This window comes from Budorcas taxicolor, chromosome 11, assembly GCF_023091745.1.
Source record: "Budorcas taxicolor isolate Tak-1 chromosome 11, Takin1.1, whole genome shotgun sequence".
NCBI lineage: Eukaryota > Metazoa > Chordata > Mammalia > Artiodactyla > Bovidae > Budorcas > Budorcas taxicolor.
The window spans coordinates 106,637,181-106,652,529 of record NC_068920.1 but is presented as its reverse complement, the minus strand read 5'-3'; the positions used below and the strand labels follow the sequence as shown (position 1 = coordinate 106,652,529).

The 15,349-nt window shown below is 43.7% G+C and overlaps 2 gene segments (V, D, J or C); both read right to left on the bottom strand.

Annotated features, from left to right (window-relative positions):
* Positions 1-1,358: 1,358 nt before the first annotated feature.
* Positions 1,359-2,153, bottom strand: LOC128055694 (immunoglobulin kappa variable 2-30-like). The segment is given in 2 exon segments: positions 1,359-1,681; positions 2,094-2,153. Coding segments are annotated over 2 exon segments (372 nt in total).
* A 10,781-nt stretch (positions 2,154-12,934) lies between these two features.
* LOC128055693 (immunoglobulin kappa variable 2-28-like) lies at positions 12,935-13,710 on the bottom strand. The segment is given in 2 exon segments: positions 12,935-13,272; positions 13,662-13,710. Coding segments are annotated over 2 exon segments (387 nt in total).
* Positions 13,711-15,349: the final 1,639 nt, after the last annotated feature.

Here is a 15,349-nt window from a genome sequence, read left to right as displayed (position 1 = left end):
CCTCTGATGTCTATATAAAGAGTCCACTTGCCATTGCCAGTGCAGGAGATCAGATTCCATCCCTTGGTCAGGAAGATCCTCTCAAGAAGGGAATGGCAACCTGCTCCAGTATTCTTGCCTTGGAAATCCCGTGGACAGACCCTGTGGGCTGTAGCCCATGGTGTCACAGAGTTGAACACAACTGACCAACTAAACACAACAAATATATATATTCCTTTTTTCCGAAATTTATACATTTCTTGGTAGGTTATAGAAAATACAATACTCCACCACGTAACAAAGTTGGAGTCACCAAAGAAAAAGAGAATCTAAGGAATGATTTGAAATTAAGATACTGTGCAAAAGACTGTGTCTCTCTAAGTACAAGATGAAGCAAACTGACAATGGCAACAAGTATTTACTGAGTGAAAACGTGGAGAATTCCATGGACCGAGGACCTGGGCAGGCTACAGTCCATGGGACTGCAAAGCCACGACTGAGCGACTCACACTGCCACTGACTTTTCATTTTCACTTACAGACTTTACCAGTGATATGATACCTATTTTGTATGTATTAATCTATTTAATTCTTATAACAAGTTTTAGCATTTTTATTGCTAAAGAGAATAAAATCTTTTATTTTTCTTCACTACCGATCAATAAACCAAAGGAAAAGGGCTTTACTGATCACGTTAGTGGTAAAAACCCTCCTGCCAATGGGGAGATATAAGAGATGTGGGTTTGATCCCTGGGTCGAGAAGATCCCCTGGAGAAGGAAATGGCAACCTACTCCAGTATTCTTGCCTGGGAAGTCCCATGGACAGAGGAGCATGGCAGTCTACAGTTCATGGTGTCACAAAAAGTCAGATACAACCAAAGTGGCTTATCATGCATGCAAACCTAGGGGAAAAGGTTAAATAAATCTCGAAATATATACAACTATTAAATACAAGCTAAATTCTGAACAAGAATGTGTGGTTCCATCCTTTTTGTCTCAGATGGGAGCAAATACCATTGTTATGTTCCTTTCCCTGAGCTTTCCTCCATATCACCCCAATGAGACAATGGTAACCTGGGTGAAAAGAGATACCTGACCTTTCAGTCAGCCCCTCCTTCAGAGAACTGGCTGCTATAGGACACAGGATCCCTACAGTCCCTGCTGCTTCTGCCAGGACCAGGCTGTGCAGCTCATGGGACTTTAACATGTGGTGCCTGGAGAACAGCTAAGACACTCATGATCCAGAGCCCTCACTGCAAACTCTTTCCCTGAGACTGCACCTCTTACGCAGACTCAGAGCATCTGCTGTCAGTTCCCCAGAGAAGCTGCACTTTGAGCAGCTGAGCCACACAGGCAGGGAGGTTTGTGTTCAGGGCTGCATCACTGTGGGGAATCAACATATGTATCTTGAAAACAGTAATAGACTCCAGCATCCTCAGCCTGCACACTGCTGATTGTAAGTGTGAAATCTGTCTCTGCCCCACTGCCAGTGAACCTGTCTGGGACCCCAGTGTCACGGTTGGAAACCTGATAGATCAATTGCCGTGGAGACTGGCCTGGTTTATGTTGAAACCAACGCAGATAGGTTTTTCCATCACTATATTTCAGACTCTGCGAAGACTTGCAGGAGATAGAGACCGTCCCTCCAGGGATGACAGACAGGGAGAGGGGAGTCTGGGTCAGAACAACATCCCCACTGGATCCTAAAGAAATGACAGAAAAATTTCAAGTTACATAAATATTATGAGTTCTAATTATCATTTTCAATTTCTTATTTATGTTAGCTAAAATACTACTTCGTTTTACTCTCATTATCAGTACTTTTCATCCATACAACAAAAATGTACAATCACGATAATGAACCTGACATCCGTGAAGTGTAAAGAAGCCGCTAAACATCCCCTACATCATCCCCACTTCCTCTGTCACAGTCCTGACCAGAGTACAGGTCCTTCTTCCTTCTGGAACTTTCCTTACTCTCTCAGATCTAAACATCCCATGTTCATCTGCACGACAAGCCATACACATCAAACACGCAGACGGAACACGCATGGAGAGCTGAGCTGCACCCAGAACTCAGGCCCCCAGCCTCTTCTCATGCCCCTCCGTCCTTACCTGGGACCCAGAGCAGGAGGAGCCCCAGGAGCTGAGCAGGGAACCTCATGTTCAGAAGTGCGAACTGAGGAGTCCTGATAAGTCAGAGCAAGACCAGAGCTGAGCTTTTATCTCAGACTTGCAAGGGAAGGTCCTCCCTGGGGAACCACATGCAAATCCCCTGCTGAGGGCAGAGGTGTGGACAGAGCCAGAGGGAGGGTGGGAGGGGTCAAGCTCAAGCAAAGTGAAGTAAAGCTCTTGTGTATTTAGATGAATTCCACTAGGTAAAGTTTATCCTGCCTGCAACAGTGGGGAGAAGAATCTCACTGAGAAAGTGCAGCTTGACTGTCAGGACACAGGGTACAAGGCCCGGGCTCTAAGGAAGCACTGAAGACCCTGACATGTAGACAGGTGTGTCCAGGGTCAGTATTCGGAAGGGGACCACCATCTCGCTTATCTTCCCAGATGATCTAGATAACAGAAAGGCTAGTACTGACCTTCAGAAATTTCTCCAGACAACAGTGTGGAGGTGAGCTGGTTCAAGATTTGTCCAATAACTGCAGGTCTCAGGTTGCCTGTTTGGGAATGTTGAAATCAGGTGTTAGAAGTGGTCTTTTCCTGACACCTAGTGAATTAAATTTCAAAGACACTTAAGTCAAAAGAAATTGACAGGGGAAAAATCATATAGCTTGTGCAGAAAGTTGATAGTTCAGTTCAAGATAAGGAAAAATGTGTAAGAATTTTATGTAAAATGAAATATCAAAACCCCAGTTGCTTCAACGTAGTGCATATGCCATCACAATTCTACCTGAGTCTGTCTTTGTCTGTTTCTGTCTCTCTTTCTGTCTTTCTGTCTGTCTCTCGGTATATCTATATGGATATATGTTGCTGTTTTTCGTTAGTTGCTGAGATGTCTCAAACTCTTTGCGACACCGAGGACTGCAGCCCACCAGGCTCCTCTGTCCATGGGATTTCACATGCAAGAATACTGGAATGGAATGCCACTTCCTTCTTCAGGGGATCTTCCGGACCAGGAAGCCACATATAAATATGTATGTATATACATATACACAATATCCCACTGGATCCTAAAGAAATGACAGAAAAATTTTCAAGTTACATACAAATTTTATGAGCTCTAATTATCATTTCCAAAGTTTAATAATCATTTCCAATATATATATATATATATATATATATATATATATATATAAAATCAAAGAAGTTCTTGAGGAAAAGTTCACTTGAGATGATGGGACAACATGAAAAGTGTATGACTGTGTTTTCTTTTTTTCCCAGTGGTGCTTAAAGAGAACTCTTCTGCTGTTAACTCTCATCAAGTAGAACCAGCTTCCACAGGATTTCCTGGTTCCTGTCAGTTCTGTGTGAAAAACTAAGGCTCTCACTGCCTATATGTTGGAAGCCACAGTCATGAGACTGCATTTCAAAAGCAGATGGTGTTTGTGAGAAGAGCAATGATTGGATTCTTTTTGGAATGTCTCAGGGTGGCCTGTGTCTATCACTGTCACCTTTCTGGGCTTTTATTTAAGTCCAGGTCTTATGGAATCAAGCTCCAGGCCACCAGTGCTCAGGGGGTCAGTCTGTCACACCAGCTTTTATTAAATAGGAAAACTACAGGATTAGTCTCATGGGTCAGCCTGATGCAGGTCATGGTGAATTGAACGGTTCCTGAAAAATAATGACAATGTCAAATTCCTTTTGTCCCAAAAACAGAATCTTGGCAATTATAAAAGTAGACTTTGCTTTCTTAGACTTTGGACAATTTAAATCCAAAGGCAGACTAAACTAATCAAGACAAATGAACTAATACAATATCCTGCAAGATTCCATAATAATATTTGGTCTTTATTCTCTGAGAAATACTCAAGAATAAAATTTTGATAACTGAGCAAAAATGTTTGCCTTTCAACTCTGAACTTTATGGTAATAATCTCATTCACTGAAAAAAACCATGGTGTAGAGGTAGATAAAGAATTTTATATGTTCCATAGTTCACCAACGGAGAAGGCAATGGCACCCCACTCCAGTACTCTTGCCTGGGAAATCCCATGGATGGAGGAGCCTGGTGGGCTACAGTTCATGGGGTTGCGAAGAGTCAGACACGACTGAGCAACTTCACTTTCCCTTTTCACTTTCCTGCACTGGAGAAGGAAATGGCAACCCACTCCAGTGTTCTTGCCTGGAGAATCCCAGGGATGGGGGAGCCTGGTGGGCTGCCGTCTATGGGGTCGCACAGAGTCGGACACGACTGACGTGTCTTAGCAGCAGCGGCGGCAGCAGCCGTTCACCAAAGTGTAACTCACCCTTGTATTTATTTATACTTCTTTAAGTTTTTGCTTTCTTTGATCTTGTCTTTTTTAAAAAAAATTATCCTGGGTTTTCTTCCTGCTTTCTGAAGCTACCAAGACAAATAGGGGTTTCTAGAAGGTGGCAGGCTGCTGTTCTGAAAATTCCAGCCCTCAACATTTTTCATGTTGTCCCATCATCTCAAGTGAAGTTTTTCCTCAAGAATGTCTTTGACTATATATATATACATACATGCAGTGAATGAAGTCAAAAGATAAGCATCTGAAAGAAGAGCAAAGAAATATGAAACAAAGTAAAGAAGCTGTTAAAATTTTAATGCTAGTTTTGTATGAATCCTTTAGCATCTATTAAAGTAAGAATTGCTTTTATGTACTATTACTGGTTGAATTCTGTCCCTCTAAAAATTATAGTGACATTGTAGACTCCAGGACCTCTGAATGCGACATTATCTAGAAAATGGCCAGTATTGAAATCATTTGGTGATCATGATGTGGTCACACTGTGCTATGGTGGGCCTTTAATATAAGTGGCCTTCTAAGGAGAGGACAAAGGACACAAAGACAGAGATTCAGAGAAGAGACCATGTGAAGACAGACGCAGTGACTGGACGTATGGTGCCAATGGTTAAGGAAAACCTGAGGCTCAAGAAAGGGGGAAAAGGTGAGGAGTGCCTTCCCCTCGGGGTAGCTGACCCGGCCTGGACAACACCTGGTTTCATTCCTCGGGTCTTTAGTCCTGACAGAATGCCTTTCTGTTGTTTTAGCCCAGCAATCTCTAGTACTTTCTTATAGAAGTCTTAAGAAACAAATAAATCCAGTCCTGAGAATGGAAACATAAACTATGGGGAAAAAAATTAAAGTGAGAATTCTGTGGTCTTTTCTTTTATGACAAATCAAGTTTTCAGAAACTCCTTTTACAAAATATTCTTTAAGATGGATGAATTTCAGAGAGAATTTGTCTATTTTGTGAAATTACTAGAAAATATTAAGGGTCTCTATTAATGCTTGTATTATCTCATAGTCAACTATCCTAAGATCTACAGAAAATGTAAAAATCTCTTAAAAATTGATTCTCTCTTACGAAAAAAGTCTTTAAAATATTCCTCTCCTACTTTAGACAGAAAGTGTAAGATTTCTCATTCTAAAAAACACTCTCTGCCTCACGTACGTTAGCAAACCAGGCTGAGGCCTGTAAGCATAACTAAATAGCAGGCCACACTAGTCACATCACACCACCCAGCAACAAGGAGAGTTTTTCAGGGTTGAATGTATAGCCTCCATGAGTTCTGGGTGAGGGGCAGGCCTCTGTGAGCCTCCGATCTTGACCTTAGTCAACTGAGTGAGGAAGGCCTTAGGCAGGCAGGTTCCTTGCACTTCTGTCTCTGTTGTCAGATACTATTAGTTTCAGTTCCTTAAAAGTAGAAGCCAGTGTGTGGTAGGCATGACCTTGGAGACTGTTGGGTTGGTGTTTGAGCTTGTTTTCCTGCTGTCATTTTCTGTGGAATGGAGACTGTAACACTGTGACACCCTCTGTGCAGGGTTTTCTGCAGACCTGGCCACCCTCTCAGACAAGCCCATGCTGCCACGGGCAAGGTTAGAGACACACAGAGGCCTGTTCACCTCCTGATCCAAACCCGGATCCCTTATGTGAACAGGTGAGAGACTGTCAATGAGGAAGGGTTGAGAGCAGTCCACCCAGCAGAGGGCGCTCCCTGCTGCAGATGGGCTGGGCTAGATCCTGCGCCCAAAGGCATCTGTGATGTCCAGGGAGCTGACCGCCTTTCAAACTTGAAAGCAAATTGTCACTCACAGTCTTTGGAAAAGAATTTTAGTTTCTAGGAAGCAAAGAAAAATCTATGTGAATGTATTTATCCTCTGGCTATTGCAGGAAGGGGGACCCCTTCCAGGGCCCGAAACTGGGCTCTTCTCTAACACTCGGAAATGCATTGTCCGAGGAGACATATGTACTGACAAAGCAAGAGATTTTATTGGGAAAGGGCACCCGGGTGGAGAGCAGCAGGGTAAGGGAACCCGGGAGAACTGCTCTGCCGCGTGGCTTGCAGTCTCAGGTTTTTATGGTGATGGGATTAGTTTCCAGGTGGTCTTTGGCCAATCAGTCTAATTCAGAGTATTTCCTGGTGGTGCACGCATCGCTCACCCAAGATGGATGCTAGCAAGAAGGATTCTGGGAAGTGGACAGACACGCAGTGTCTCCTTTCGACATTTCCCAAACTCTTTAGGTTGGTGGTGGCTTATTAGTTCCATATTCCTTATCAGGATCTCCTGTCATAAAAGAACTCATGCAAATGGTTACTATGGTGCCTGGCCAGGGTGGGCGGTTTCAGTCAGTGTGCTTCCCCTAACATGACTGTATAATCTTTCTCAAAACACAGGTGAAACAGGTTTGATGCCATGTCCATCTGTTTCGCATCATTAAGACCTTACTTTTTATGGTCATGATAGAATCAGTATCTAAATGTTTGACTCGTTTTTGTTTCCTTTCTCTTAAAATAAGTAAAAAATTCTGTAGATCTACACAACTGATCAATAGGATAAGAGAGGATATCGTGTGCTGGAGATGGAGCCTTTGTCTGTAAAAGTTACACTATGCGCTGTATCCCACTCACTCATAGAAGAACTGGACAAAGTAAGACAATAATTCCATTGCATTGCGTGCCCAAGCTCTCTCTGCCATATAAGCTCTTCATGTTCTCTGGGATCTTCACTCGAAACTCACCCTTGTACTCAAAATATATTCTCCTAAAAAGGTACAGATTCTCTGAATGTTTAATATTTTTCCACTGTCTACATGTGTTTTTTTCCTTTGACCTCTAAGAATGTCTAGTTCACTTGAGAAATGCGGAGTGGAGAACACTGGAAGATTTTAGGCGACAAATCACAGATTCTATTCCCTTAAGTTTTAGTTGAAGCTGCCTTTGAATGAGAATTTGTATAGTACACCAAGATTGCAAAAGAAATAATTTTCTCCAATTTTTCATCTAGATAAGCAGGTGTATGTGAAAAAAAGGAAATTATAAGCTGAGAACTCTCAAATTTAATGCTTTTTTTTTTAGCCTATTCATGATTTCAGGAGTTTACAAATCCTAATACAGAAGGGATATTCAAAATATTGTAGGGAAAAAAATCAAGTTAAATCACTTAAACTGATATCTAAAATCAACTGAATTCTCTGTAACCATTTCTTTTCATCTCCCATTAACTCAAATGAAAGGTTCTGAACAGGAAAGACACAGGGATGAATAAAGTATTTGTGGCCATTCCTCATGTTAAAATAAAAATACATTGCCTTCATGAGTAAGTGAGCGTGGTTTTTCTCTGCCATGAAGTTCACGTCTACCTAGTCACTTTGACCAAGACCAGGACTGAAGTCCAAACGCTCTCTGAAGCATAGCTGAACCCATCTTTGGGTGCTTCCAGAAATTTGCATGTTGGCTTCTTTAAAACAGTTACCAGACCAAGGAGAGAATAAGAATCAGATATTAAAAATAAGTACATATGTTGAATATTAAATAGGATAACATTTGCACTCCCTGGTGGAGATAAGACGTTATAAGATTAAGGAAGAACTATAGTCTATGATAAATTGCCGGAAACTTCCTCGTGCAGATGTTACTCACATTCCATACCCTTATCCTAGTCAATCAGAAACATCATGATCCTACAGGTTGTCTCTGTTCTCGTATCCCCACAGCCTGTGTGAATTATAAAACCAGTTATTAGAATGTATAGAAATATATTATTTCAGGTAATTCCTCCAAAATAATTTATTATTTTATAAGGAGGACAATTTGTTTATTCTGTTATAAAAATATACCAAATAATTGCTGGTCACAATCAACCTAAACATACAAAGCCTCTTTGTTTGAAACAGACAATAATGTTTCAAGATTCAGTCAAATCACTTGTCTTGGTATAAACTAAACTTCTGGGCTTCCCTGGTGGCTCAGTCAGTAAAGAAACCAGCTTCAAGGCAGGAGATTCAGGATCGACCTCTGGGCCAGGAAGATTGCAGAGGAAGGCATGGTAACCCACTCCAGCATTCTTGCCTGATGAATCCCATGGACAGAGGAGTCTGGTGAGCTACAGCCCATAGGATCACAAGAGCCGGACATGACTGAAGCGACCGGGCACTCACGCACAAGCTAAACTACTAGTGTTGGTCGCTACACGTCCAGTGTTGGGAGTTAATGATACTTAGAACATACAGAAAAAAGAGAGAATGAGAAGCAGGTGAGAAAATATGTCTATTAAAGAATTGCAGAACTAAAAGAAAACGGAGATTTAGAGAGAGCACAAGAGAAAGAGGAGGCATAAAGTGAATTTCCAGCCTCACAGCATCAAAACATTCAAGGTGATAGGCAAATAAAGAGAAACTTAGGAACAAAACATGCAACGTGTATTAGAAAATGGACTTGACTGCCACCTGGTGTACTTTTGACACAAGGGCCAGGTAACAGTAGCTACACACAAAGATAATTCCAATTTAATCCCTCCTAACTGAGTCCCTGGGACTGCAAGGAGATCCAACCAGTCCATTCTAAAGGAGATCAGCCCTGGGTGTTCTTTGGAAGAAATGATGCTAAGGCTGAAACTCCAGTAATTTGGCCACCTCATGTGAAGAGTTGACTGATTGGAAAAGACTCCGATGCTGGGAGGGATTGGGGGCAGGAGAAAAAGGGGACGACAGAGGATGAGATGGCTGGATGGCATCACCAACTCGATGGCATGAGTCTGAGTGAACTCCGGGAGATGGTGATGGACAGGGAGGCCTGGCGTGCTGCGATTCATGGCGTCACAAAGAGTCGGACACGACTGAGCGACTGAACTGAACTGAACTGAACTGAACTGACCGGGAGCACCAGTTCAGAAACTGTGTGAAAACAAAGTCATCTGCAGTGAGTTGGGAATCTTTTTGTCTGCTTGGTGATCTGGTCATTGTGTAGTTGATGATCTCCCTTGGTTGGCTGTACTGCCCAGATTATATTTCTGGACAAGAACACTTGATACCAAATTGCACAGAAAGTTTTCCCCCAATGGTAAGAGAGTTTTCAAGGGTCCCATAAACAAGACTGGGATGTGCATCACTTTCCAGGGTTCTGAATGTGTGTCTTTTTCTTAAAGGAATTGTCTGACAGCCTCTATGACTTCTGGACACTACATAGTCCACGCGTAGGAGGGCTGGTCTGGCTCATGGACCAGGTGACATGGAATCTGCCAGATTTGAGAGGGCTGTGCAGTAGGTTCAGCCTGCGGTGCGAGCAGCCCTGCCTCCAGGCCAGTGCGGACACAGAGAGCTGATCAAAGACATCAGCCATCTGGACATAACCGACACTCAGAGGTCAGCCTGCTGAGCAACAGGAAACACACCAGGGAACCTAGTGGACGCTCCAGGGGGGACATGGCAGCCCGTCCCTGGAGCGACCATGGGCATTAGCTGCCTTAGTCAGAAGGAAGGAAGAGGCTGTGGGGGGCTGTCCTAGTGATGCCCTGATCTCTGTTTACAAAACGAGGACTCAGTGCCTGTGACCGAGGTGCTCATGGTCTCTTTCTTGTGGCTCCAAGGCCATTCCCACTAGAGCCCATCCTGGTGTCAGCCCATCCTCTGGGCACTGCAGCTGCTCCTGCCACCGTGAGAAGCTGAGTCTCTATGGTGAGTTTGTGCTTGGATCTTTATACACCATTCAGGGTCCAGTGAGTTTCCTGCTCAGAGAAAAACGTGCAGCATCTCCAGGCTCCTCGCTGACGATGGCAGCAAGAAGTCAGCTGAACTGGTATAAACCTGCTCCTACCGTGAATATGCGTAGAAATGCCTCCTGAAGTCCGGCGGTTCTCTGCATGTGTTACAAATTCTCTGTGTACACTGTTTCTTAAAATTTCTATTATAATCAAGAATCCAGCTTTAATTGCACTTACCGTGAAATCCATTATCTGGAAAGGAGTGACCTCTAATAAGTTTTATCCCCTTAACCAGAAACAGTATTATGCAGTCCAGGTGGATTTGAAATTATTTAATGCAATCCACGCCATGTCAGAGAATGTGACTTGCATGCCTGTGATAAACTCAGAAGTATTTTTAGAGCATTTCTAAAAATGGGATCTATTTGAAGTATTCACATTCTATACATCTATCACTAGAAACAGGAGTCAGATGCACTTCTAGGAAATGAACATTCATGTGAACCCAAAGTATTTATTTATTGTTTGAACTTTCTGTTTTTATGACAATATGCTACCATGTTTCTAAGCTTCTGATAAAGTGATCCTGATAAAAACGTGACATGAATCTCCGTGCTGCTGCTGCTGCTGCTAAATCGCTTCAGTCGTGTCTGACTCTGTGTGACCCCATAGACAGCAGCCCACCAGGCTCCCCATCCCTGGGATTCTCCAGGCAAGAACACTGGAGTGGGTTGCCATTTCCTTCTCCAATGCATGAAAGTGAAAAGTGAAAGTGAAGTCGCTCTGCTGTGTCCGACTCTTTGCGACCCCATGAACTGTAGCCTACCAGGCTCCCCCATCCATGGAATTTTCCAGGCAAGAGTACTGGAGTGGGGTGCCATTGCCTTCTCCAAAATCTCCATGAACGTTGGACAATTTGGAAATCTAGCCACTGAAAAATTACCAATAAAGAAAATGTAAAGTGGAAAATTCATATTTGTATAATATCAGGGGAAAATGGAAAGTATAAGAATTAGATGACTTGAAATAACAAAGTAAAAAACATTCCTTTCTTGTTGAGCCAATGTTTACCCAACATTTTGCTCTTATATTGTTTTCCAAAATTTCATGTGGACAGAAGCTCTGACTTGGGTCAAGTGCACCAACCCGGCTGGAACCCATAAATCCACCTGAGATTTGAGGGTTCATAAGGTAACTTACATGGGAGAGAAGAGTCCTGAAATCTGAGTCAGCAGGCAGGCTAGGGGTGCTGGGTCAGAAAATAGAAACCTCCAACTTATTCAGACATTTTCTTTTTCTTTACTCAAGGCTGCTATGTGCATCTTTAATACTTGTCTGAATGCTGGAAGTTGGTCTCCATCTCCTCAGCATCTGCCAGGTTTTGCACCCTTTGGACATTCCCTGTCACTGATGGTAGCACCTCCCCAACCCAATCACATGGCCCCTGCTGGACCACCTTCAGGAGCAAGTATGTCTGGAGACTGCTCGGCTGAGTTAAGGTGACAGTGACTAGGTGACATGACCTTGGGTCTCTGCACAGGAACATCACTGAGCCCTTGATGATGGAAGATCTCAGTCCCTGGCCACACACTCATTTCCTGTGACATGTGCAGTGGCCGAGACATGACAGGGGCTTCCCAGGTGGCACTAGTGGTAAAGAACCCGCCTGCCTATGCAGGAGACATAACAGACATGGTTTCAATCCCTGGGTTGGGAAGATCTCCTGGAGGAGGGCATGGCAAACCTCTCCAGTATTCTTGCCTGGAGAATCCCACGGACAGAGGAGCCTGGAAGGCTACAGTCCACAGGGTCGCACAGAGTTGGACAGGACTGAAATGACTTAGCAGCAGCATACACAACCCAGGAAACCAGGCAGGTGGCCCTTCCTCCTTGTGATTCCATAAGGAACATACTGGGTTTTCTCTCTAGGTTCTTCTAATCAGTCCTCAACAGCACCACCACTTTTAATCCCACTGAATAGATGCCAAAGAGCAGTATGCTCAGCTGTGTGTGTCGACTCGATTCCATTCACGTTTCTATTCCTGCAGTCTCCCCACAGCTTAAAATTCGTAACTTTTGAGAAAAAGAACTTGGCATATTATTCTGTATCCTTCCAATGTTCTTTGGTATAAATTCTATACCCTACCCCTTTCAGTTTATGTTACTAAAAAAATTTTTTTTAAACCCAGGTAAAGGAATTCTAATACTCATATTTTTTTTCTCTGAAAGTTAATTGAGACAATTAATGTTAGCATTAGGATATTGTGCTTGCTATAATTTCAAAAGAAATTTGAACACTCATAACTCGAAATTTTCACCAAAATTTTCCCACTAATTCTGTCTGGGGACTGCTTGTAGAGACTGTGACCTGACACATGATGAAGAAATAGGAAGATACACAGGAAAAAGGAGATTCAGAAAGTGCAGAAAGTGGAAAAAACTATTTTTTAATATTATGACATTTTATCTCCCTGAAAACCCCACCACCTATTCTGCTGCCAATCTGCCTCACTGTCTCCCTGATATTCTGCACGTCACTGTGCACGAGGGGGAAGTAGGCTGACCTCTCACTCACCTCTCCCTCCTCAGGTCTGTTGGCTCAGAGGGCACTCAGACCCTCCATTGTCCTGCTGGTGCTGTCGCTCAGGAACCCACATGGCCTTAACCTGTGTTGTCTGAAGTTGAGCAAAGACACTTCATCACCTTCCTGAGCCCTCAGACACATTCTGTTCCCCTGGTTCTCCAGCATCTTCCTCCTACACAGACTCAGAGACTCTGCCTGCCTGCTCACCACACAGTCAACTCATGTGAGCAGCTGAGCCACCAGGAGAGGGGGGTTTATGTGCGGGGCTGAATCACTGTGGGAGGAGTTTCTTTACTTTGCTGGCAATAATAAACGCCAGCATCCTCAGCCTCCACCCTGCTGATTTTGAGGGTAAAATCTGTCCCTGACCCACTGCCAGTGAACCTGTCTGAGACTCCAGAGGCACGGTTAGAAGCTGCATAAATCAGGAGCTGTGGAGACTGGCTGGGCTTCTGCACATACCAGTGCAAAAAATTGTCTCCATATCTATTTTGAACGCTCTGACTTGCTCTGCAGGAGATGGAGGCCGTCTCTCCAGGGATGACAGACAGGGAGCGTGGAGTCTGGGTCAGAACAATAGCCCCGTTGGATCCTAAAAGAATTAGAGAAAAGTACAAGATTTCAGACAAAATTGAAAAGTTATTTTCAGAATTTCCCAGTTTACTTCAGGCTAAATTATTATTTCTTTTTAATTCTGATTAATATCCAAAGTTTCTAGTTTCAAAATAACCCTAGATTCACAATGTAAAAAGAGATTTCTAGGCGTCATGCACACTTGCCCACACATTGTATCTCACAGGGTTTGCCAGAGCACACCTGCTTGTTTCCTCTGTATTTATCCTCATTCTCATATTGCTGAATATCACATGCCCTTAACAGAGGGTGAGGTGTGCATCTAACATGGGGGCAAAGACACATGGAGAGCAGTGCTGCCCCCAGAGCTCACCCCCCATCCTCCTTCTCATCCCCCTCCATCCTTACCTGGGACCCAGAGCAGGAGGAGCCCCAGAAGCTGAGCAGGGAACCTCATGTTCAGAAGTGTGGACAGAGGAGTCCTGATAAGTCAGAGAAAGACCATAGCTGAGCTTTTATCTCAGACTTGCAAGGGAAGGTCCTCCCTGGGGAACCACATGCAAATCCCCTGGTAGGGGCAGCAGGATGGACAGAGCCCAAAAGGGATGGGAGACTCATGAGAGCAAAGGGAGAAAAAGTGTCTCTGTGTGGAAGAAAGACCTGCAATCTCGATATGGATGCAATTCACAATTTTTAAGAGTAAATGGCACAGTTAAATGTGTCTTTGCATTTACCCTCCCTCTTCTCTAGTTTCTTAGAACTTTTGAATTCATGTTCTTGTAGTTCAGTTGCTAAATGGTGTCTGACTATTTGCAGTCATATGAACTGCAGCAAGCTGGGCTTCCCTGTCCTTCACTATCTCCCAGAGTTTGCTCAAACTCATGTCATTGAGCCAATGATACCATCCAACCATCTGTTGCCTTGCTTACAATCTTTCCCAGCATCAAGATCTTTTCCAATGAATCAGCTCCTCCAGTCAGGTGGCCAACATATTGTAGCTTCATCATCAGTCCTTCCAATGAATATTCAGGTTGATCTCCTTTAGCATCGATCTGGTTACATCTTCTTGCTGTCTAAGGGACTCTTAAGAGTCTCTTCCAGAACCGCAATTCAAAAGCATCAGTTCTTTGGCGCTAAGCCTTCTTTGCGATCCAGCTCTCACATCTGTACATCATATTACACCTCTACTTAAGAATGCTGAGCTTCCCTGAATATGTGCCGATTTTTGTTCTCTTCAAAATATATGCTTTCAGCTCTGGATTTGTTCTTTTTCAATTTAACTGTGATATTAAAAAACATACAGGAGGAACAGGCAGATATATTAAGTATACAACACATGAAGATTGACATATATCACTATCTGGATAAAAATATAAACTATGTCACACTCTACAGATGTCTCTCTTACACTTTGAAAACCACTAACTACTCCAACCAAGGACACGGGCATTCTGAGAGTTAGGGGAGACGATGTCTACCTTCAGGGAAACCTGCGGTCATGGTCGTCTAGGACAGAAGCAGGAGCTGAGATGGGTGGAGCACATAGAAGGCATGAGCATGATTCAAAGCCAGGAAATTCAGAAGCAGATTTAGTTAACAAACTTAGAAGCTATGACTACATGATACCCACATGAAGTTTAAATTTCATTACGGTATTTGTTTCTAATATGAGGATAATTTCCAGATTTTAAGAGGATATACATCAGGATGATTAAGATGCTCCAGACGGAATTTCCACCAGAGAGACTGAGGGAAAGAGTTTTCTCAGAACCACACCAGTCCCTCCCTGGGGCCCCGACCCTGTCTATGAACAAATGTCTTTGAGTCTAGTGTGAAGTCACGGTGGGACAGGCCTGTGCTCCTGGGGCTGGAGGGCAGCTGGCCGGTCCTGCAGGGTCAGCGATGCTGAGAGCCAAGGAAGAGTCAGCATGGAGCTGCCTGTGAGCATCTCAAGCAGCAGTCCAGACCCTGGGGAGCTCATGACAGAGACTCCAGGGCTCGGGACCTGAGGCCATTCTCACCTCCTTCCAGGCTCCCCATCATTTCCTCCTCCCCCAGCTTGTCCTGAGAGAAGCAGCTGCTCTGACCCTGATTCC